Raw genomic sequence first — 24,880 nt, 5'->3', positions numbered from 1 at the left:
CTATTTTTACACACTGACTTCGAATATTTCTTGATACAATCGGATCATAAACATAGAAACAGCGACTGTTTGAACTAGACGAGTTCAACGCTTACATGCCATCGCTTCAGAATAAAAAATTAAAAAAGTTACTGTTATATCAGTTTTGGGATCTAACAATTCTAAAATTTGCAGTTATTTTATTTCGCAAATAAACCTACGAAATAAAATAACTGCAAACGCATTTAGTGCACATACCGCACATTTTACAACGCGCGGTGAAAGCAGAAATAGGTCAACAAGTCATCGAATGACAGATGAAAATTCGATTTGTCAAGGCTTTACCGGGACTCACCTTTCCTCAGGGTCATCGTTCGGGAACCCTCCATAGGACTGAACAGACCATTGCACGTCGCGTCGCCGCTCTGCGCCACCCGGTACACCTCGGCGGTGCCCTCGGGCACCGGCCCGCCGGCCGGCAAAGCGACTTCGTGGTCCATGGTGCCCATGCCCATGGCCGCCCTGTTCAGGTTACTCTGCACCGTCTGCTGCCCTGCCTTCTCGTAGACAAAGCACCGGTATCGATCCTCGTTGCTGGACGCGTGGCCGTGATGCAGACGGCCGACTAAGTAACGGCTGCTGCCTTCCTTCCAGGTGGCCAGGCATTCCAGCTCCTCCACTGAAACGCGCGAAAGAGAATACCATCTTGAGCAAACCATCGGGAGCTAACGGTTAGTTTCGAGCGAGCGCAAATTTCCGCAAAACCGTATAGCATTCGCGTGGCATAGTGCGCGAGACCGCACGAGTAGCAAGATCGGAACGTCTTTCAACGCCTTCTCGGATGGCGATATGTATCGGAATGTCTCACAAAATCCGAACAATACTGGCGAACCGTTTCTCGAACAGTAATTTCTACAAACAATCCTCGAGAACCGATCTTTCTTCGTTATCTATTAATAAAGCGGCTACTTAAAAACTCTCGAAACAACTACCGAGCGGACCTACCGGCGTTTCTTTAATCCTCTGCGAGCGCGATATCGGCGAAGTCTCTACGTGCGAAACTAGCAAATTGTCAACGGCGCCCCGATGTGTTAAGATCTGCTTATAGATCCGAGAGCACCGTGTGCTCTTACAGCGCGCACGGGCGCAGAAAGCGTGCGTAAAGCATTTGAAACTTCGAGAGTGCATTTAACGTTTCGAAGCGTGTTACAAGATAATGGTGAAGCACGGTTGCGGCCTGAAACTGCGCGCGCTCCTATGTTTAAACTGTCTGGAGCAACAAAATTAAATGAATTTGAGTTTGACGCGCGCGGAGCGCGCTATAAACATGCTTTCGAAGTTTCGAAGCGTTTTACACGCTAGACTCGTTCTCAGGAACGGCCGCCGTAGCTTCGGCTCGATATACGTCCCAAAGTTTTATTCTGTGAGAGCGACTCCGTATACGTTGGGTGCGAGACCATTCGCTAAAGAATCGAAAGGGGAGAGCTCTCAATGACGCTTGCTTAACGATTCTATTGCTTGAAAGCGGCTGTCGGGGCAAAATCTTCCGTAACATTTGTACCTTTGGATAGTGCGGAAACTTTACAGTATCTGCAGCAAACGATTGGGAATGATATCATCATAGAATTCGCATCACAATTGCTGGGGTCTCACTGTTTCTATTTACTTTTTTCGACAAAGTAAATTCTACATACCGATAATAATATGAAAATTAAATATAAAGAGGCTCAAAAATTAAAAATCAATAAAAATAAAATAAAACGCTTTAGAGCCAGAACCAGGTGTTCGTGTCGATGTATTTAATACGACGTGCCCACACGGAGAGAACTTTTGTGTTTTAGAAGATTGCGTTTTTGCGTGCTTCTGTAATTTTTAATTACCGTTTCATTGTAACTATGTTTCATTGTACTACACTGAAGACGGTCTGAACACGGACCGAAACGTTTGTGAAATTTAATTCGCATTAACATCGACACGAACACCTAGTTGCGGCTCTAAGATCTTTTTTTATTTTTATCGATTAAAATTAAAGTTGCGCAGCAATATTATGCGCGAGTGAAACAGAAATGATGCCTCCTAACCATCGCTGATTTGCCTCATCGAAATACATATATTAATCGCGCTCTAGCTCGAAAATATCGATATACATCGCGGCTAAAACTTAACGTTCGATTTGGCAAATCGTTGAAGTAAACTCTTTCGACGTGCCCCCATTATCAGCCATTCGCAGTGGCTAGAAGCACCGCCTCGTAAAGAGGATTTCGATAGCGCTCCTGAAAACACGCCATTGAAGGAATGAGCCAATGCAAACGGTTCGAGAAAAAGCGGCGATCAGACGAGAGAGGCGAGGAACGTCCGGACGGCAGCGAGTGAGCGAGCGAACGTCCTCCAGCGATCGTAAACGGACCACCGCCATGATTTCCACGTGAAAAACGTTACCGCGATTACTGACCGTTGCCCGTCGGCCATACTTCGATATCCATTTTCACTTCGCCGCTGGATTTTTTATTCGCCGTGTGCAGTTTTAATGAAAACGTAGCAATTCATGGTTGACGGGGAAAATAGATGAAAGGGATATATTGCTTCATCACGAGAGTCGAATAATCGCTGTATATCTGCTAATTTAAAACGCCGCACTAATTAATTTCTACTAGATTTATCTATTAGAAGATTGTTTCTCGAGATATCGACTCATGTTACTGAAAAAGAAGTCAACTTTTTCAAAAAGTCATCTTTCATTTTCTTTGACGCGTTACACCGTATTAGGTTTTAAATTTTGTAACATACAAGAGAGTCCACGGATTCAACTGTGCATCACATAACATGCGCGATAAGCAAAGAAAAGCTTTTTTGCTTTGACTTAAGCGTCTTCTTTTTTCCTCTGGAAGCCAGCGAAGTCTTATTTTGTACGTAGGATGGGAAACTATTTCAGTATACAAATTCCCGCTAAGAAAACGCTGACCTAAAACTCGTCAAAAAGGACCGGCGGTTGAAAGATCCGATAGATCCGAGGGAGCGTGTGCAGAGGGTACGAGAGTATCGCTCTGTATATAGCCGAGGCTATTCGCGACAAAAATGTTTCGGGCGCGGCGACCGCGGACGCGCGCGACGCGCCGTCGACCACGCTTGTCGCCGTAAAGACGCTCTTCCCAGAGCGCTCTTTAAAGCGCCATTAGGAGAGCCGGGGCATTCAACGACAGACGGAAAGGGATGATCGGAGGAAGACGAATGAACGAGGAAGAAGCGCGGAAAGCGACCTGACGGTGCGGCGAGCGAGCGAGCGAGCGAGCGATCGACTTGGCGAGAGCGAGAGCTCGGAGGAGATTTCCGTGTGAAAAACGATACCCGGGATTCTGTCCGAGCTCTGTCGCCGCTAGAGAGATCCCTCGGCTTCCTCGACGCGACCGACGAGACCGACAATTATCGGTTCGGAACCGGACTTCGACGTACAGCCCGAAAGACCGCGCAAAGAGCGAGAGATGTTATCGTTTCAAGCTCCGCTCGTTCAGTTATTCCGCTTTGCCATTTCGACCATTCTCGCGCTCTCTCTCGCTTCCTCCATCCTTTTCTTCCGGCCTTTAGTCCCTTCTAGAGCGCGGAATAGAGGAAGCGGTGGGATCCCGGGGGCCGCGTATCTAAATCACATCTCGCGCGCGCGAAAGTCTGCCTTCCCTTTTTCCAAGGCTCTTTCTCGCCGCGGCTCGCTCTTTCACTGCCCTCGCGACCGGCGCCTCTTCACCTTTTTATCTTCTCGCTCGACCGCCCGCCGCGCCGCGGAGAGTCGGTTTTTTGATCTCCAAGTAATTTGAGAGTAACGCTTGGAAAAAAGACCCGTTCCTGAATTTTTCCAGGTGCTTCTACTTCTGTGCTATCACCATCGCCTTTTTTCCTTCGCGTTTCTTCGAAGACTCGGATTTTTCCGCTGAAACGTCAGTGTCAGCCACGCGTTGAAAGATGAATAGGCAACCCGACTGATCAATAATATAAAGTTGTAAACTATTTGCAATCATTTATTGGATTTATTAGAGGAATCGAAAATAACAGTGATGAATTTTTAACCCTCGGTGGTTACACTTCTTTTTTGAACATTTCTTTATAAGATTTTTTTGAACGTGATGCCACTCAAAAGTTAATTTTTAATACATTCTACAATGTTTAAACTTTAATTCTAGAATTTTTTGCGAACCACTTAACCTGTTAGTTTTTAAACAGCATGCAGATGTTTAAAAGATGGTTGGGAGGATACTTTGACCAACGAGGGTTAAATATCAAATTTTCTGAAAACTATTGGTAACAATATTTGTCTCCAGCGTTACAAAATTTGAATAATTATACAAATACGCGTTGTGCCTTTCTTTTTTTTTTAATGAAATCGATTCGACAGTGAACAAAGGTGGCATGTTTGTTCGTTAGTTACGGAAATAAAAATTACTTGTCACAAAATTCGGAAACACCATACCAGTTGAACGATGAAAACCGATTCTCTACGCGAGACGCTTAAATCGCTACATCGAATTATAAAAAATTTCAAACGAGTGGATAAAAATTTATCTATTCCGCGCTGTGCGCTCGTCAATGATGATACATCGCTCAATAAATCGGTTTCTCAACAGGTTGTCGGGGCTGGGGAACCGAAAGGCGTTAACGACGTCCCTTTTCGCGTGAATAGTGGGATTCGGGATAAAAGAACTGTAATACCCCTGCGTCGATTTAATTTTGAAAAATCTGCCGCCTGACCGACTCGCAATCACTTTTTCCCCCCTCCTCCCCCGCAAAGTGCGCTAGTTAAAGGTGCGATTCGTCGGTTAGATTTCGAACAAAACCGTTTCCATTTTAGTGGGTGTTTGAAAACGCGGGACCAAAGCGCATCGAAAGTAAATCCGATCAAACGCGATGAGGAAAATGGAAGAAAATGCAGGATATAAAAGCCGCACACGAACGCCGGTCGGTTCTTTTATTCACATCGTCCACCGTATTTACATGATGTGCATAGACTCTTTTAATCCGCCCTGTTATCAACGATATATACGCAGATATTCCAAAGTTTTATAAAATCGATGGCTTCCCCAAATTGCAGCATTGAATTCTCTTCTACATAGCGTGATGGATCACAACACTCTTTGATTAATAATAAAAATTTATTATTCCCTTTGTAGACGAGCAAGAAGCATGAATTTTTTGTTGGAAAAAAATTATTCGTATTTTATGATTTTGCGATAAAATAGAAACTACGTTGTACACGAAACGAAAATTATGCGTACATTGATGTTTTTCTCGAAATACACATAATTGCAGTGTACGTATATAAATGCAAATCGTTTTGTAAAACACACAATTTTATGAACAAATCTTGACTTTGACTTCGTCAAACTCGAGTATCTTGTTAATTTTCGCGGTAAATTATTAAATCAAAAGGACATTCGCGGAGAGAAATGAATATTCTATTCTATTATCCCCTATCATCTGGCCGGTGATAACGGCCCCTAATAGCAGCCCCCAGAATCGACGGGATTGATGAATATTTAGACGCTGCCCACACATTTTGCAATGTAACTTGGTATAATTGACAACGCTACCGTTGCTTCGAAACGGATTATCGGCGGTATCGATTATACCGCAATATATTAAACTGAACACACGTCGGTCAAAAATAGACATATAAACCCCGTATTGACTACAAATTTAATCTCGCTGTGCCGCGCTATTAAATGCAAATCCATCGAATAACGAGCGTTTAATTGAAGCGCGCAAGATATACAAACCGGTGATAGCCAGGCCTGTCTACCGGAGTCGCTGAAGTGACTGCATGCTCGCGTATGAGGTATCAATCGAACTAATAAGTTGCACTACTCAAATTAAACTGTACCAATTGAACAGTAGATATATACATACGCTAAACAAAGATCTGCCTCGATAACTAATGGACCTCTTAATTTCAATTTTCTAAAAATAAACTTACAGGTAAATTAAAGCTGATGCTAATAATACAAAAATATAGAGTATTTTCTGCATGGAAGGCAAGTAGAATTTCACGTCGTAACATTTATTACGTTACGACGAATTATGTAAAGTATCGCACGCAGTTGACAAAGAACCGTAAAGATTATAAAACCTGTATTTGCATAATTTTGCAATAATACGATTATCGCGTTTTGCATAATTCGTAGTAACAAATGCTTCGACGCATCCTGAATGTGTTGCAAAGCGTACACATGTTGTAAACTAAATTTTACAAAAAATTTACATGTATATTCGTGTTTTCAATAGTATGAAAGTGTGAAGCTTATGAAAAACACAGAGACTTTTAATCTTTGAAATATATATATATATATATATATATATATAACGGAAAAGCTATGGGTAATATTTTTGTTGAAACGAAATGCACGCCAGATTTGTCAAAGAATACGTAGGTGAAAAATAATACGCGAGGAAAGAAAAAAGAAAAAGCTTGGTATCACGCTACTACTCACACTTTTTCTGTCTTTCAGAGGCCGAACAATAATTTGTAGCTTGTTTTTTAGACGAATTAGAAATTGTGCATGGATTTTTCCTTTGGCTGCACTTTGCGCTTTTTTTTTGTAAAGTCTACAATGAGAATTTAAGGCATAAAATTTAAGCTTAATAAGTCTTAAGTTTTTCCGAAATTTCGATAAAAGCCTTAAGCCATAAGAAATTGACCAATCACAGTCGAGTATCCTTCTCACATTCGACCGTGATTGATCAATTTCTTACGGCTTAAGGCTTAAGCTTAAATTTTACGTTTTAAATTCTCATTGTAGACACACTGCTTAAAACGCAGACAACACTTTCCGATAAACCGAGGAGTATCTTACCTGCGCTCTCCGAAGCGGGTACGTCGGGGCAGGCTTGATATTTGAAGAGAAGTCTGCTGTCATCTGTACAGGTGTCGACGTTGCTCGGCGGGTTCGAGCACGTGCCGTGGCCGCGGTTGTACGAAAAGGTCATGGGGCCGCGAAAAGGGCACGCGACGGGGGGCGCTTCCTCGCGGAACATGGAGTATAGCAGCGCATCCCCCGTAATATACGAGCAGAGAGACGCCAGAGAGTTCCTATTGTGGCAAAAAGCTGCAAGAGAAAATTAATTGAGATTAAATGCGCGTCCCGGTTGCGTTATCTCGCACGCGCGCGCGCGCACACACACACACACACACACACACACCACACACACAATATATCCTACATTAATAATAATTCTTATATCCGGCCGGTGTTTCATATCAGCGACCCAAATTTTCCCGAAACGTATATATTCGTTACCCGGAAATGTGACATCGTGCATTAAACCGCGGCGTTGAGAGTGACAGAAGTAGGTATGTTAAATAATTCAATGAAAAGACCCAAAATTTATGTATTATAAATGAGAGATACGTTAAATATATTTAGCGCGTTTGTTTTAAACGTTATCGCCAGGCACGGCGGTATAAAGTCATAATTTTCCGTGTCAGAAGACAAACCACTTGGGAATAATTCATGACAAAAATCCAATTATCTCTTACGATTATCATTTTCTTCGATAGTTATACAAAAAGTAGGCGATGTTATTTTCTGCGACAAATGCACCTAGATGACATATTCGGAGCTTGTATTTTTAGCCGCATTCGTATTCGGCCAAGAGAGTCCATAGGAATTCTATAGACGGGATACTGTTACGATCGACTCGAGAGATTACGATTAGGACTCCCGTGTAACATCGTGAAAACTTCAATTTTCTCGAACGCAATATTGCCGTTATCGGATTTCGCTGATGATAACGTATCACTCGTACCAGCGTAAAGTAAATAAAAGCCCCTACAAGTCGTCCTATTTCCCATTACTTGCTTCACTTCGCCCACGGAAAAGTTTTCCGCGGCAACAAATCTCTCGCTACGGCGCGTATACGTATCATTTTTCGAGCGAGCCAACGATAATCGCAGTTACATCTCTTTTTACGGGGGGGACTATCCTCCGGGGAATCACGACGTTAATAAAAATTTTGCCGGGGTAACGGAAAGTTCTTATATCGCCGGTGACGCGGAGGACGGGGAGGACGAGGAGGCGGAAGAGAGGAAGAAGCAGGTCGAGTTGGACGATGACGAATCTTTCCTGAGTAGCAAGTTCATATACCCGCGGTGGAAGTTTAACCGAGGATATTTCCCTCCGATTTCTTTCCCCGCGGCCCCCGCCGCGCCGCGCCGGTAGGCAGGAAAGCGGCGGAAGCTTCCGCGAAAGACTTCGCTTCACAAAGAGACTTAACTTTTCTGCACGCAGGTGTTACCCGCGGCCAGCGAAAAATCGAGCAAAAGACTTTTGTCTCCGGTCTACCTCTTTATTGGCGGCAACCCCGAGTTTTCAGATCTCTTGAAGCTTCTCTTATAATTTTAATATTTTTCGACGGATTTTTTGTTCGAAATTGTTCGAAATTCGTAACGTACGCCAACTTTAGTTTCGGCAAAAAAAAATATTTATTATATTTTATTTAGTAATATATATTTTAGCAGCGACAGATGTGTTGCTAAAATAAAAGATTCAGGTGTCGAATTAACGGTACGTCGCGTGTGATATTTATTCAATTGTGCACGCCACACTTATTGAATATGGAGAAAGTCCTGTATCTATCGACACGTACGGCGAAGATGGAGTCTCTCCTTGGCGCCGCACACGAGCGAAATTCGCGTTTCTTTAATAAAATATACGTCGTATGTGGAAATATTGCGTTCGCTTCGACGTTTCATTCATCCGCGCTTTTGACGTTTCGCAACTGAGTTACCTCTGGATTCGCGCCGCGCCGGAAGGATATAGGAGAGTAGCGGCGTGCGTTTCGTCTCCGTTCTCCCATTTTTCCCCGACGACAAACTGTGCTCAACGAAGGCAGTCTGCGAGCGACGGTATACCCGCGGCGTGACACTATGCAGATTAAAGCCCGATAAAACGACGAGAAGAGAGAAGAAAAACGGGGGAGGAGGAGAGGGGGAGAGAGGACTTTGACAAATCGTCGAAAAATGCCGACGCGAGACGTAGGAGGCGGATCCACAGCGCGGACGCTGTCGCGCTTTTTCCGCTCGTACATGTTGACCTATATATACGCTTTTTTCTCCTCGCTAACCCCGAGCTGCGCGAGTCGGACGTGGGCAGTAGTAGCCCGCGCTATCCCTATATCGCATCCGGTGGGCGAAACTTCGGGTTACTTCTTGGGGCTCGTATCGTCGCGCTCGATAATCGATAAAACTGCAAGGGGGAGATACATTTCTGAATTGTTCAAAATTGTTGTACCGAAACTAGTCAACTACGTCGCAATCTCCGGAAAGTTCAATAATTATAGCTCGCGACGTCGCGTAATTGCGGTTTCTCATAAAAAATAACTGGTTTCCGCACTGCGAGTTTTTCTCTCTGCGTGTAATACAGATTGTCGAATTTTTCGTACATATCTTACATATAATGCAGTTTAATTTAATTCTTTCGATTTAATAGGTAAATCCAAAAATTAGGGGAACTTCAAAAAATGTTAATTAAAAAAATAAATTACATTATTGTAAAACTTTTTCTAAGCATAATGTATATGAATCGTATACATTAAGATGAAAGATTAGTTAGGATTGAGAATTATGCAGAAGTGGGAACTGATCGTAGCTTGAAAGAGAAAAACGGTTACTATTGTTTTTTCAATTATTAGAATTAGATGGAGCGAATTTTTCGTCACAAATGGTTTAAAATTTAATTCTTCCGATTTAATAAATAAATCCAAAAACTTTAAAAAATGTTGAGTAAATTACATTATTGTAAAACTTTTCCCAAGTGTAATGTGTATAATGTATGAATCGTAGATTAGGTTGAAAGATTAAGTTAAGTTTAAGAATAATTGCGCAAAAGCGGGAACTGATTGTATAGCTCGAAAGAGAAAAACGGTTACCATATTGTTTCTTCAATTAGTATTAGATGAAGCTGAATAATTATTCCATTTGTAACTATTTAACATATAGAAATCTGCAGGGAGACTTGCATTAGCGTCGGCAGTCGCTAACCGGAAAACTGGTAGGCGCAGCGCACTTCAATCCGGCGCAAACGTGCAGAGTGTGAAATAAGTACGGCAGCGTTTTCGTTAGGAATTATTATCATGTTTCGGCGAGTTCGCTTCTCGCTCGGATGAACACATTAACGAGGTAGATAGAAAACGAATATTCATAGCGGTGAGGAAGAGGAGGGTTGTTCTCGATCGCCTTTTATACAGTAAACGAGATTGGTACTCGCGGAACGGAATTAGCGAAACCGTTTTCGCGCAACGGCTTCTTCTAAATGTCTCCGGCGTTCATCGCGCCCGTCGTTCGTCACAACGACACGGAAAATCGTTAAGTCTCCCGTCCAAGAATAATTTCAGACGCTACGACTCACTCTCGGCATTCTCCCTTCCCTCCCCCACCCCGTCATCGCGTCAGCTTTTAATTATCGGCATTCTAATGAACGAACCGGCTCTTCGAGGGCCACCGGCGAATCGTTTTATCGACCCGGCGAAATAATGACGACACCGTGCCGCGCACGTGGCGCGTTTATTTTTAGGTACTTTTTCGTACTTACTCTCTTTGTACTGCAGAACGTTGGAATGCTTCTCGTGAATGACGACGCAACGGTAGCATGATTTCCTGAAACAGAAAATTGAACGAGGCGGTCTGCCTTAATTCATGTTTCATTTCACGTTGCCTCGATAAGAGAACGTTATCCTATTTGATTCCGTTCTCGTGTTGAAATCAGACATGTAAAATGGAACGATTTGAATAATACATTTTTAATTGTCAAAAATGTAAGCGAAAATCGCAACCAACCATCAACAATACTTCTCCATAGAATGGAAAAAATAGTCGTTACTTATAGAACTAAAAGCATCTGATTTTCGTAATTGCTAATCAATAATCAACGCGAATTTTATAATTGTTTACGTCAACATTACTACAGTTTCGTTGTATTTTAATTGTGTATAATTTTGTTACATTAAAAGGATGCGGTGACGTTCAATTTTTGCTATCGTGTCTCTCACGGCGCGTTTCTTTTGCAACTTTTTTTACAAGTCTGATAGTGATCTTCGCAAAAAACTTGGAGAGCTGGCTCGTGTGACACGAGCATTACACGGCGAAACAAAAGCTCGGCTTCCGTCGAGGCTTCATTAGACTCATTACGTCTCTGGACCGCGTCTTTTCTTTGCGTTTTCGAGAGAAGAGATTGCATTCAGCTATCGCAAAAAAATCGTGTCTACCGTTGTCAACGATACAGACCGCGTGGCACAATTTTTATCTTTTGATAAAAGCATGCAGTTTACTTAAATAAGCATTATTTAATTTTAAATGAAAGATTCAAGGTATAACATGATGACAGGTTTATCTTCTTATACACAGAAAAAAAGAAGTGTCAAATTAACACTGATATACTTGTACGCAAGAATATATATAATCTTATAAGAATTTTAACTTTTTATTTTAACTAATTTTTCTTGGTCGAACTATATAAAACTTTGTTTAATATACTACTATATAATATGATATAAATGACTTTATTTAAGCACATTTTCTTCATTTAACGCAATATCATCTCATTTCAAGATATATTATACATTCTTGCGTATATACAAGTATATCGGTGTTGATTTGACACTTCTTTTTCTTCTGTGTATTATCTTAAGTATCGAATTTCTTTGAACTAAAACAAGTCTCAAGGTATATAGCTGCACGTTTTTAAAACGATATAGCCAATTTTACAGAATTGAATAAACCGCTACTCGTGATAAAAAAAAAAAAAAGGGATCCGGGTTATTCGGTCGACTGATTTCGCCATATTAGCTTCAGCAGCTAAAGCTTTGATCGGTTGAATACACGAACTGTATATGTTATCTGAATCCTATATAGAAATAGCTCGGTAGAAATTTTCAGAGTAGAAATTGTCTCGCTACAATTGCTTGCGATACACAAAGAGGTTAAAATGAACACGTTACGAGTAAATAAATAATATCGATAACTTTTTTATTTTGTTTCGATACTCGAAGAAACCGATATTGGATTAGTTCAAAATTTATTTTAATCCTTTATTGCTTTTGGTTATTTATTACGGTGTAATTCGAGAACGAAAATAACAACCTATAAATTTTTATATCCAAAGACAAAGAATACTTTCAATTGTTAACAATGAAGATCCAGATAATCTAATTTAATCTTTCATTTTCGGTAGAAAAGCGTGCTTTATTCTATTATTTGTTATCTAAAGATAAGTCGATATACAATAGAAAATCACAATAAAATATTCTGTTTTCAAAATAATCCTATATGAAGTTTTCAAAAGCATTTACAATCTCGTTTCAAGTACTTCATATAACAGATATAATTTCGTGAAATAGGGAAAAAAATGAATTGGATTACTTACTGATCTACCAGGAGAAACTTGTCACCTTCGTTGTGCAGACACCTGCCCTTGGTGGATAATTCGTTCTTGGATATTAATATTGATTGCCTCACGCCACTTTGGAACCACGTGCCTTCCCACCTCGCTGGAAACAAGCATTCTGAAACGGCAAAAGGTAGATCAAGGTTTATAAATTGTTTCACGACGCGTTTAATATGCTAAATAATGTGTGCGCGTTACATTTTTCATCATCATTATTTAGGGTCGTGGCACACAAAAAACTTAAGCAGTAAGCGAATCAGCCAATCACAGTGAAGAACTTAAAGCATAACGTAAGCGGTACACTGAGAAAAAAAATGGTCTGGATTTTAGTAAATATTAGTTTGCATGTGACTCTATTTACTAAAATGAAGAAAATTTTCCTTTTTATTATATCATGAAAAAACCCCGCCATCTCATATTAGGATCCTATCTCATAATATGGCGCTTTCCTATATGTGTATTCACTGTACTAATAAAAAAGAAAATTTTCTTTATTTTGATAAATGGAGTCACAGTTGTATGCAAACTAATATTTATTAAAATCCAAAACATTTTTTTCTCAGTGATAACAAATCCAAACTGTTGGTTTTCTTACTGCTAACGTTTTACTGCTTAAGTTTTTCTATATATATGCCAAGGCCTTATTTCGTGAAAATCTACGTTGAATCTCAAACGCGAATTTAAAAATTTAATTATTGAAAGTGGCTTCAATTTTTGACGAAAAATCTAAAAATCATGCGCGATAAAATCAACAGGTATTCGCGCAATATGATAATCTTCACATTTTCAAAATTCTTACTTAATATCTCTACTTTTGGCGAGATGTATCTGATCGTCGTGCTATACGCCATACGAGAAGAAACGAAGAGATGTAATATGTCCAATGAAGTAATTCAGGACAAATCGAATCCGAGGCCAAAGATAAGAAGGAAAAGGAGTAGAAATATCAAAAAAGAGAAAAAGAGAGAAAAGAGAAATTCAGGGGTAGATGAGTGGAGAGAAAGTTGAGAGAAAGAAAGAGAGATCGGGGAGACACAGCGTCGGTAGCGAGATGGGAATTCCTGCAGAGGCGGGATAATCCCGAGGGCGAGGCGAATTTCCGGAAACTACTGCTAGTATGGAAGGGATACATCCAGCCGAGTTATCGACGATAATCGAAATCCAGAGGAGTCCCTCGTGCCTCGTTCTCCAGTGCGTAGGTTCACCTATACCGAAAACGAACGTAGAAACGGGGTATTCGCTATAGCGAGGCGTATTTTTGAGCTCGACGAGGCAGAATAGGAATCCATTTTCGAGGAACGAGCGATACAAGATGATGTCTGGACCAAACATGAGGTGAAAATTACGAAATAGGAATGACGGATGTATCCTTGCTTTCCTTCACGTATACGATACTTATCGCTTTCCTATAATTCTATACACTGACAATGAAAAACAAAAGTTGTTAACTTGACTAAATATTTTCAACTGGTTATTATTTTTTTAATTAAAATATTTATGTATTTTAATTAAATACGACATATTAAATCTAACATGACGTAAATTGACCCAAATACTTGAATACTTCAATAAAAAAAATTATAATCAGTTGAAAATATTTAGTCAAGTTAACAACTTTTTTCTCAGTGTATAAAACGCATTATTTTTTTCGAACGATAAACTTGATATAATCAGTGCTTTATATCAGTAATTTGTGTGTGTATGTGTGTGTAATTACACATGCGCGCATGTGAATGGTTATACATATTATATGTATAACAATTATATTATTATAGGCATATTATATCATTACATATATTATACATGTATGTAATATGTTTAACGAGTCATATCTCATGAATTGTGTACGAACTTAAATGGTAATCTAATCGAATAATTATGATTTCACATTTTCCAAGGAAATTACTACATACAATCTCCATTAATCTAGTAGCAATCGTTTCTTGGAATATCGCGTAATGTCTTCATCTCACCTTCGATTCGAATTACCATTCTATGTATGTCCGATGTAATTTACATCAGATATTAATTTAATAGCTTAACTTTATTATACATAGAACCGCACCGATTCGCTTGCAGAGGTATTCTTCGTTAATATCCTATCAGATGTAACTGCCTAAACTCCCTTTACATGTATAAGGCAGCACTAACCAAATCGCTAAAACTAATAGTCTCATAATTTTGATTTACGCAATAATTTACATGTATTTACTAATAATAACTTTTATACAAAGGTACACTGTACGATTTTCACGTAATATATAGTTTTCAGGTAAAAGTGTGGAAAGAAGAGTAAATGTCGCGTGAAGACGTATCGAATAACCGTGACATCGTTTAATGCACTTAATTAGGTAACGGCGAGCGTAATTGAAAGGCGGACGCGAAACTTGGCGCACGGCGCGGCGTGAAAGTAATTCAACACAGATAAATATTTTCGCAAGGATTCGCGCGGCGGTAACAAAGGGAAATTTTAGCAGGAGTCCCTGTAACGGGACAAGACTGTTATGGTTTCCCCAAAGTTGACTCACGATGTTGATTCGTCTAATTGAAGAGAGGTTTTTTTTAGCTGTTTAAGGGGGAGAGACTGTTAAATGTTGGTTGAATGGTTTACCCGACCGTGGGGTAAATAGTCGGCCCATCAAGAACGAAGCTCTGCCCGGCTAACGCAAATTTTGACTAGCCATTTGTAATAACAAGGCGCGAACAAATTCCCCGCGCTGAATGTTGAGATTGCCCTTTTAAAGTATCCTCCCTTCCTCGTTTCCGCGCGCGCACGAATGGTCGTTGGACACGTTAAGTCTTCGAGGTTTTATTATAGTTTGCACAAACATAACTTACATAACGCTCCTCTTCTTTATTCTGTACAAAGGAAACAGAGAGAGAGAGAGACCGCGTTTCTTAATGAGTTTAAAAAGGCTTTTATATAAAAATAAACGAGAAAGCCAAGGCGCGCGCGCGAAGATCCACCGCGTGTTTCGTTGCTCTTGCTGCATGAAAGTTGTCCAGAAATCCTGCCATTCACTCTCTTCCAAAATATGATTCCTCGAGAGAATTGACTCTCTAATTTTTGCAAACTGCATTTAACAATTTGTCAATTTTTATCTCTGGATCTCGTGTTTACAACACATAAATATAGAGTATTCGCAAAAAATAAGAGAAAAGAGAAATGTATTTTATTAAAACAACAGCGTTTTACGACGGCAAAACATTCATATCCGTAAAACAAATTTTACGTATGTATTTTACAACAAACGAACATACGGGATTAACCTGGCACCGTCGCTCGCTGTTTATTTTGCATCATTCATATAGCAAACAGAAGTAATTGGAGGGTCAAAGGAGAGATTGATTATACGCGATGAAAAAATCATCGAACACTCAAGAACGACGGGTACAGGTGCGTTTAGCGAAATGGAGATCGATACGACGCGCGCGGGGGGGGGGGAGGCCCAGAATTCGTCAGCTGCTTTCTTTCGCATTCATCTCCCTCGCCAATCGGCGTTTTAACGTCGGCGGCGGCCACCCCAAGCATTTATTTATTTGCACGCGGTTCGTATGCCGCACGTTGCCTCGTTCCCCGGGCGCGACGAGCGGAAGGGTGAGAGAAAGAGGGAAAGGGGGAAAGAGAGAGAAATGAGAGAGAAGGACTCCCGAAGGTCGAGGAACGCGACGCCATGTACCCGCGAGGGGTGAGATCCCGCGAGTCGCGCTAGGGCTATAAAATCCACGGGCGAGACTCGAAATCCGTAATCACAGTTCGCACCAGCCGCCCACTATGATGGAGCACCATCGCGAGAGAGGAAGAGGAGAATGAAGGGAAACCGCGGGAAAAGAGCTGGGGCAAAAAAGCAGCGGATATAACTCGAGCTTGCTGTTCAGGTTTCGAACGTTACGTGAATTTCATAGAAACTTTTCTTTTAAATATTATTCTTACAACTCTTCAATTCTATTTACCATCTATTTAACGAACGAACGACAAATAATATTCGCCGTTCTAATTTTTCCCGTTATAATTATTATTTAAATTAATTTATATTTCTAAGAATTTGATGCTGAAGAAGGCTAAGTAAAGCCGAAATGTACACAGTGATTTTCTATATTATCAATTCTTTATATTTATGTGTTGATTATCATATTAGTTTATAACATTCTTTTATTTAGCTCGTATTGTTGGCCTACTTATCACATTACTCTTTGCATTACATAAAACGAGCCTAACAATCTAACAATTACGTGAATTTTTTCGATTAGCCTTTTTGTTATTAAACTGTTTTTAAATCGTTTTGCCCGCTGTTTGCAATAATAATCAATTTTTAAAAATCAAAACGTCTCTATAGCTCACGTCTGTATATCGCCAATCAATTAATCTCATCGCTTATAAAAGCGGTTTTGATTTTCCGCCAAAATCTTCGGCTTTGAACGTTACGGGTTTTAAAGAGCAATTAAAAGTGGTGGTGACGCGCTAACAAAGCTTCTTCCGATCGCGAGGGCGGATAAATCGAGACACGCGAGCGCGAGCTCTCGGTCAATCTAGCACAACAAAAGATTTTCCATGCCGGAGAATGGCGGTGGAATGGAGAAAGGGGCGAGAGCGGGAGCTTTTCGACCACACCGGCGAAATGGAATGCCCTGAAATTTTATATTTATGCTTCATGCCCGGGTTACATGTATCCGCCGGTTTCGGTATTAGGAAAACTCCGACCGAGTGGACAAAATCGATATCGGCGTCGATATACGCGTGTCGATCTAGCCTGGGATATCGGTAAATTGAAATCCATAACCGCGATATGTGTACCTCTACACATATCTCGGTTACCATGACGTACGGAGTATCTCGTCTTCGAGCAGTAAGGGAATGAATCGACACTGCAATTCTCGTGTTGTATCGAACGTTCTATGATTTCACTTTTCCTTCGTTTTCGCGAATATAGCCGCGTAAAAAAAAATGGTCGAGATGATCTTCTCAGTTTCGTGGATGATCTCTGCAGATTTATATGTCGCTGAATAAATCGTAATAACAAGGAATCGAATTATGACAATTTATTTAATTACATTTATTTGATTAGAACTTTTAGTTTGTATAATAAACCGCACGTTGCAAATTTATATTCTAATAGATAATAAAAAAGAAAATTATTGCACTACTTGAGATCGTTGTTTGTTAAATCTGTTCATTGTGTTTGAAATATTATAGTTATAACATTTTGGTCGGGATATGCTACAGTTTTGAAATACCGTGATGTAGAACACTTTATCGATAGCAAAGAAAATAAGGGAGGGAGGATGAATAGAGATTGTGAGTAGGCTAACTTGCGGATGAAATAACGATAAAACTTTCGTCGTAATAAATAACGCCGTATCGTTACTTTTGATTATTAGTGATTCTTGGATAGCAGGTAGCAGAGTCTCTATTTATAGCCTAACGCCGATAAGAATGTGCTTTATACGCGCGACGAAGCTACAGAATCAGAGCTCCCTCGCTTTAAAGTTAAAGCGATCGTTCACGAAAAATATCTCTCACAGAATTATTCAGGTCTTCTCGGTTATATAGCATGGGATTGATATAAATTACTATTAACAAGATAGAGAATGAAATATTTTATAAGAAAGCTATACTCTTTTGAAATTGATAAAAGCGATGAGATTTTCGAACAAAATTTATGACAAGTGAATAATAAAATTAAAAATTGCAAAAATAAATAACTAAAAATGGACGTATAAATCTCTTTACAATATTAGTTTTCGGTAATACATTTCACTTATTTTTATCGAGCATTTATATTCAAAGGATCGTGCCATACCTATATCACGCAAAAATACGCGATCAATAGAATTAAGTAATTTTATAACTCAAAACAGCCTTTTTAGATAAAAATAAGGAAATACCTTTTTTCGACGTTCTTTTGGCAAGTTAATTAAATCCTGACGGTCCAACGTTATTCATGGCTTTCCCGCGGCGTACGTATTACGCGTACTATTCTCGAAATGCCATTGTTCTCTGTTTTCGGGGTCATCACGCGAGCTTATTCGAGTCCCTCCAGATTCGGACGACGTTACTTACCGCGTAAGTTACGATCGCTGTAGCGGCGAGAAGTTGAGAAACGTTCTTATGTGTGCTCGACACGCAATTAAGTGGGCTTTATTCTCACAGACAGGACATTACTTTCTATCTCCCCTCTACTCCCTCCGGAGATCCCGAGACACCCCTCTCTACACGCCGCACCGTCCAATGGTTACCGCACCCTGCTTTTGTGCGCGTACAATGATCCCTCGCGCACGAACCGGTAATTCACCCCTCAAAACAGCGCACGTTTGCCGACAAAACGTTACGCGTGCGCGACATAATTTCGTTGACAAATAACCGTGTTTCGACGACGTTGCTCCCGTAAGCGATAAGCATAAGAACAATCGCCGTGTATTATTATAGCGACAGTGACGGAGTTGGAATTCCCGCGCGTGGAAATTAGCAAAATTAGGAATTTATCGTGCAAGAAATTTTGTCGCGTAAGAAACTCTTCCGCTGGTCTCCGTTGTTTGTTGAAATATTTTACGTCTCCATATTACACACGTATATAATTTAATTATTATTCCATTTAAATATATGTGTGTGCGTACACAGGGCGCGGTAGGTTTCGCTTGTAAAGGCAGACGAGTCGAGTTTGTCGAGGAATTTTTATCACCGAAATTTCACCCGGACCCGACGTGACGTCTCGTATCGCGCGTCCTTTATACGCGCGTGCACCTTTTATATGAATAAAGACATTGCCGCTTTCGTTTATTTTTCAGAGATACGTATCGACAGGAAGTGAACGCTCTTCTCGACACAATCGACAGATCCTCTTCGAACAACCGCGATTTAAACCCCGTCGTCGCTCGCTCGCACACGAGTCACATCGTTACATCGAATACAAAGAATGACGGACGACGCTCTTTTCGGCTCGAATATCGCGATTGTTACCCGACAACGTTGGCGGCCGGGCGACGACCTACTTCTCGACACCGACGCCCGACATTATTTTTCGTTAAACGATCCGAATGGCCCGCAGTAGCGCGCGAGCGCGGATTTGAGAAACGCAAAATTATGTGGGCTTTATTCTCACGGACGAGTCATTACTTTCGTCGCGACCTCCTTACCCACCCTGCCCTCTTCCACTGTGTTCTCCATCTCCATCTCCCCTCCCTCTCCTTCCCCCCCACGCTCCTCCTCGTTCCGTAGCCGTGCGCGGGTAACGATCCCTCGCGAGCCTGTATAATTTTCACCCCGAAATGACCCGTGTCGTCCAATTGGACAACGATAATAAGGACAATAGCGACAAGAATAATTGCTACAGTAATGAGAAGAATCACGGCGCCGGAAGTGATCTCGTTTATTGCAAAAGATTGCCCTTGTCCCTGTCCACGACGTGGAAGATGATAATACTCTTAATTAGTCGAAGCTATTTAAAATTCCTTCGTTCGAATGTAGGGAAATTGAGTTTGCTGAATATCTGAAAAAGGAATCTAATTGAGACTGTATAAAGGTTGAATTTCTTCATATAATCCCCTTATAACATCGCCTTTACAACGCTTTTTATCCGTTTTACGGAGTTCAGTTGATTTGAAAAAGCTAACTCGAATATTAAACGTATATTTTTATGTTTTAAATGCAGCTACCAAATAATCCCCGTTAGCGTGCACGTTATCTAAATATTAACTTTGTTTATACAAATTACCTTTTCTAAATGAATTTGCATATCGACCGGGATATACGCGGATGTACGTCAAAAAGTTTTTAAAACGCATAATGTATGTATGTTATACGTTGCAAATATGCGCCCTCGGACATTACATTTCCCGTACTTATCCTTTTGCAGCGCCGGGATAACGAAGCTTGCGAGAGATCGCAATATATTTCTCGAAAAAGATGTACGTCAGCATGCCGGAGATTAATGGGTAAGCAAGATATTTTCCAAGAGGAGCAGAGAGATATTGCGAGTACGGTGAAATCGCAATAAAAATTCCTTTGATAATTTCGTTGAATTAAATGACAACTTAAAATTTATCGGTACGGAAAAGGAACGGATATCTCGCCCAGATATCTCTTGATTCACAATCGAAAGCTGGACCTAATAAGGTGTGCAGCTGTGGAAATCGATAAAGAGAGCTGCCGCGAAACACAAGAGCAAGAACGTTCCGTATATCGGGCGAACTTAAGGAGATGCGTTTTCACATGGATGCTAAATTACCTTCGCGCTGTCTCCTCTCGCCCGTTCTCTCCGTGTCTTCTCCCCCTTTCGACGTGGAAGTAAACGACCCCCGCGAGGCCATAAGTCACCCTCCGAAATGGTTCGCGACAACGTACGCCGATGTTACGCGCCCCCTTATTTCGATAAAGCGACCGTCGTGCGACCGGACGCGAAATTTCCTTGATTAAGACAGGAACGCGTGACCTAACGTACGATTACGCGCACGATAGCTGCGTTGCGCGTCAATTATAAATACTTCAGCTATACACCGGTTTTAATCTATTCGTTATTCGTATCTATATACAGAGCAACCCAAACGAAAAACGTATTCGCGTTATGAAAAAGACTCGAGGCAATTTAAAAAATCCGGATAACTAAGAGAGATAAAAAAGTTTATTTCTGCGCGCGCTAAGCGTGCAATACCTATTCCCTTAAAAATTTCTCAATAAAGCAATATTTCAGCTTGTAAAAGATACATATATGAATGTCAGTCACCGGCACAGTTTTCAAAAGGCCAATACAAAATTCTTCTCTCAAAACGTTGGTGTGCAGAGGACAAAGATCGAGCGCGCGGATATTGCCAAACGAGCACAATCACCGCGGTTATTTCTGATGATACAGATTTTTGTTCCGCGCGCGCGCGCGCGCCATGCCCGACGGACAAGCAAGCAACGCGTCCGCGCCACAAGTATTTTTGTTGCGTATGACTTTGTTGGAGTTTTGCATCTGATACGAATTTCGCGTTGGAAATATTGGAAAATTGCTGCGGGAAAAAAAAAACCGATATACGCGCGAATGGGAAGACGACACGCGGGTAACGCCGCGCGTAATCGAACGTAACGTAATCTCGTTATTGTCCTCGTTGTCGGCGTAACGGAAAAATCTGCCGCTCGGACGGAAACGCGGGCACACGATCGGTAACAGCAAAAAAAAAATATTCGCTCGGCCGAATATAGATTTGCGCGAGCACGTTTTAATGGATGGCCGGGTATTAATCGCGTTCGTCCCCCCCCTCCCCCCGCGCGCGAGTAATTAGCACGTACGCACTCGGTGCTCGGAGAAATTTAACATTGCGTATCCCCCCGTACTTTAACTGAATAACTGTCCAAGTGTCCCAACAATTTTGCCGGGCATCGATTCTCGCTGCAGATAACGCGGCAATCCGCTTTTTGTCGAGCGCGTTTGCAATCATAGCGAGACAATCTACAAGTATCGAGCTTACGCGAAGCGATTCGAAACGTCCGATAGACCTCTGAAAGCAGTATTAATTTCGCGTAACTGAGCAAAAATTCCGAAAGCAAGATACGCGCGTCAACAATTCTACACTGCTCGCGACAATTAGGATTGTTTTAAAAATAGGCGACTTTATATAGCTTTATACATTTAAAATTTACACAAATATCGACAATTGTTAATATATTCCGAGGAAAAAAAATAGAAAGCGTCCACAAATAATATTTTATAACTTCAAAAGTTGAGTTAATGAGAATATACGATGATTTTGCAAGTTTATTAATTATATCTCGCTAATAGGAAAGTCCAGTCGAGAAACTTCAAACTTGGTAGTAAAATAGCCGCATTACCATTGTGATTAACATCGCGCCGTGTCGCATAACAGCTGATTATCTTTATTGAAAGGGAAAGGGGGCGAAGAATGGCAACGCGGATTCTTGACACTTTGACAGTCCCTGGAATGAGAGCGAGGGTGACCGAGGGTGGAAAACCGCGACCGTCCTCGCCCTTTCATTGACAGCTGTCAAGCGTCACAGTTGGAAAGTTTTACGAGAACGAAAGTTGATATTGCTGCGCTTGCAGCTTTCTTCATCGCAGCCTTGCTTTCTTTTACCACGCACTCTCTTTATCGTGCATTTAGTTGGAGATAACTAATGTACTCGCCGATATGACGTACGAACAAATGGAATCTTGTTGCCACATATTGAAAAAGTTAATCTCTACAAAGAATATATAAGAGCTTTTTTATTATAAATACAAGTAATATCTCAAATTAAGCAGTTTCTCTAGATGTTTTCCAAGTGGAGAAAGTATTTTGGTAGCTGCGTTACAGACTAAAACTTTCATGAAGCGGAAATCGTTTATTTAAAATTAATATTAGCGATTTTCCATCGTTTACTTAAAGTCCTGAAATTCAATTTGCTAAAACTGTTTATTGCCAACGTTAAAAATAAATCCTGCTCTAATTCCATCATCCGTCAAATTCTCGTTGCGGAACAATCGATTAATGGCTGGATCAACGATTTAATTCTGTCTCAACCGAATTATGAAATCTCTGCTTTCCCGGGTGCGCGATCCATATCCTCACACATCGCGCGATCGCTTTCAAATTTCGGGAATCAGTATATATCGTGATAATCAACTTGAAACCGCTTGATGTTAATGTATCGTGAAATGCTTAATGGGCCGGACCGAAACGCGTTGCCGCGACGCACGGCGTCAACACTTAACTCCGCAGCAAAAGCCGAACGTGCAGATTACTTCTGCGTTCGCAGCTACCAATCGAGAAACGTCAGTCACTTTTTTGTCCGCCGATACGGCGCGTGTCAATGGGCCGCGCGAGACATTTGCCGATAATCGGGGTTACAGAATATTGACGAGCGCGCTCTCATCGTTTTCAGTACGTGCCTTAAACTATATACTGCCGAAGCATATTTCATAAAATTGTCGCGCGAAAAGGGCTCAAAAAGCCCTGTGTGATATCTTTATTTAGAAATTCGATAATTTAGTAACGTAAAATACAGTTCGTGTCACTGCGCGCATTATTTTTTATTTGACAGTGACGAGATCGCGCGGATATGTGCGAATGCGAATGCGCGATTTTGCATTTTACGTAAAAAGAAATTTAATAATTTATCGAGTAACGTAATACATATTGTATCGCCGCGTTCATTATTTTTTTTTATCTGACAGCCGTGATCGCGATTTTACGATATTAACCTCAGTGCGAGATTTTAACGAACGTTCGTCGGTCGAAAAATTTTGGTATTTGTCACAAACACCTCAGTTAAACGTATGGCTTATTATATCAATCCGTTCGGTGCGATATGGCGCGGAAAAGGAAATTCGATAATCGCCGCTTTAATTTTCAGCGTGTGCGCGCGCGCGCGCTCGCGACTCCGACTCCGACGGGACGAATCGTTGAAGAAAGAAAGAAAAAAGGATTAAAAAAAAATGAAGTTCTCTCTCCTCTATATCGAGAGCACGCGAGAGAGGGAGGGACAACGCGCGCTCGTTCTCGATGACGACGTCACAGATTGAAATGGCGCGCGTAAAATGGCCACTGCTCCCAAGGGCGAAATATTCAAAGTCTCCAATTTTATCTCTCTTCTGTGTCTCTCCTCTCTCCATATCCCTTTCCATTCGCGTTAAAAAACGTTGGCCGCTCGCTACATTGCGTGCGGGAAAATAATACAGAAAATAATTTTAAAAAAAATTGAGTTTTACATATACACATATATATTTCTATCCTGCGTCTGTAGTAATTGACTCGACATGTAATGATTAATATAATTGAGAGAAATTTCATAATAAAATGTTTCATACATAAAAGAAATATATAATACAGATTTGACACGTACACTAATTTAACTTTCAGAAATTTTTACAAGTACGCGCAAGATGTAATCTTGAAGAAGAAAAAAGGCACGTTGAAAGCACGTACGTCATATTTCATGTACTTTGCCGTCCTGAGAAAGAAATATTGCATGATGTATTAGCAAAAGCGTATAAGATTACAACCTCTTTATCCTTCTTCTTTCGCGGGCATTAAAATCATGCCGCGCGATATGTCATACGATTTTCCTCGAGAGAGAAATTATTAAGGCTCCTAACAGGAAATATTTTTCGTTGCTCACTCGCGTATTATCCGCACACATTATTTGCAATGTTACGTTATATAGCGCGTAACATTTTTATTAATATATATTAATTTTATAAATTTTATATTGATTAATCATACACCGAAGAAGATATATTTCCTCTTCTATATTCGTCGTATATCCTCGCGGGACGCCGAAGCTATATATACCGTCGGCGAAACGCCCACACGCGAAATTTCGGCAAGTAAATACCTCTAAAGATGAGTTTTCTCGCGGGCTGCGAAAATCTCCCACGGTTTTCATATTCGTGCGCCAAGTGCGAAGTACAATGCAAGTGCGGGACTTCGAACGACTTCTTGCAACGCTCCTTTCGCGGAAACAAAATTTTATATAGTGTCGCTTTATTTCCCTGGCGCTATTT

General features: G+C 40.9%; 1 protein-coding gene and 1 long non-coding RNA gene across 5 annotated transcripts in view; one reads left to right on the top strand and one right to left on the bottom strand.

Moving 5' to 3' along the window:
- The window catches only part of LOC143899646 (uncharacterized), a 249,144-nt gene that overhangs the window by 51,355 nt on the left and 172,909 nt on the right, over positions 1-24,880 (bottom strand). For all 3 annotated transcript variants that reach the window (XM_077410063.1, XM_077410061.1, XM_077410062.1), the window contains exons 4-7: positions 12,381-12,519; positions 10,551-10,615; positions 6,816-7,067; positions 335-658 (exon numbers count right to left, since the gene is read on the bottom strand). In XM_077410063.1, coding sequence (XP_077266189.1) covers positions 335-658; positions 6,816-7,067; positions 10,551-10,615; positions 12,381-12,519 — 780 coding nt within the window. The remainder of the gene's footprint in view (positions 1-334; positions 659-6,815; positions 7,068-10,550; positions 10,616-12,380; positions 12,520-24,880) is intronic.
- LOC143899659 (uncharacterized) overlaps positions 1-24,880 on the top strand; it is a 184,015-nt gene that overhangs the window by 96,377 nt on the left and 62,758 nt on the right. The window lies entirely within an intron of this gene.

Source organism: Temnothorax americanus, unplaced genomic scaffold (genome assembly GCF_048541705.1).
Source record: "Temnothorax americanus isolate GAGA-0224 unplaced genomic scaffold, ASM4854170v1 Scaffold28, whole genome shotgun sequence".
NCBI lineage: Eukaryota > Metazoa > Arthropoda > Insecta > Hymenoptera > Formicidae > Temnothorax > Temnothorax americanus.
This window is presented reverse-complemented; position numbering and strand designations above follow the sequence as displayed.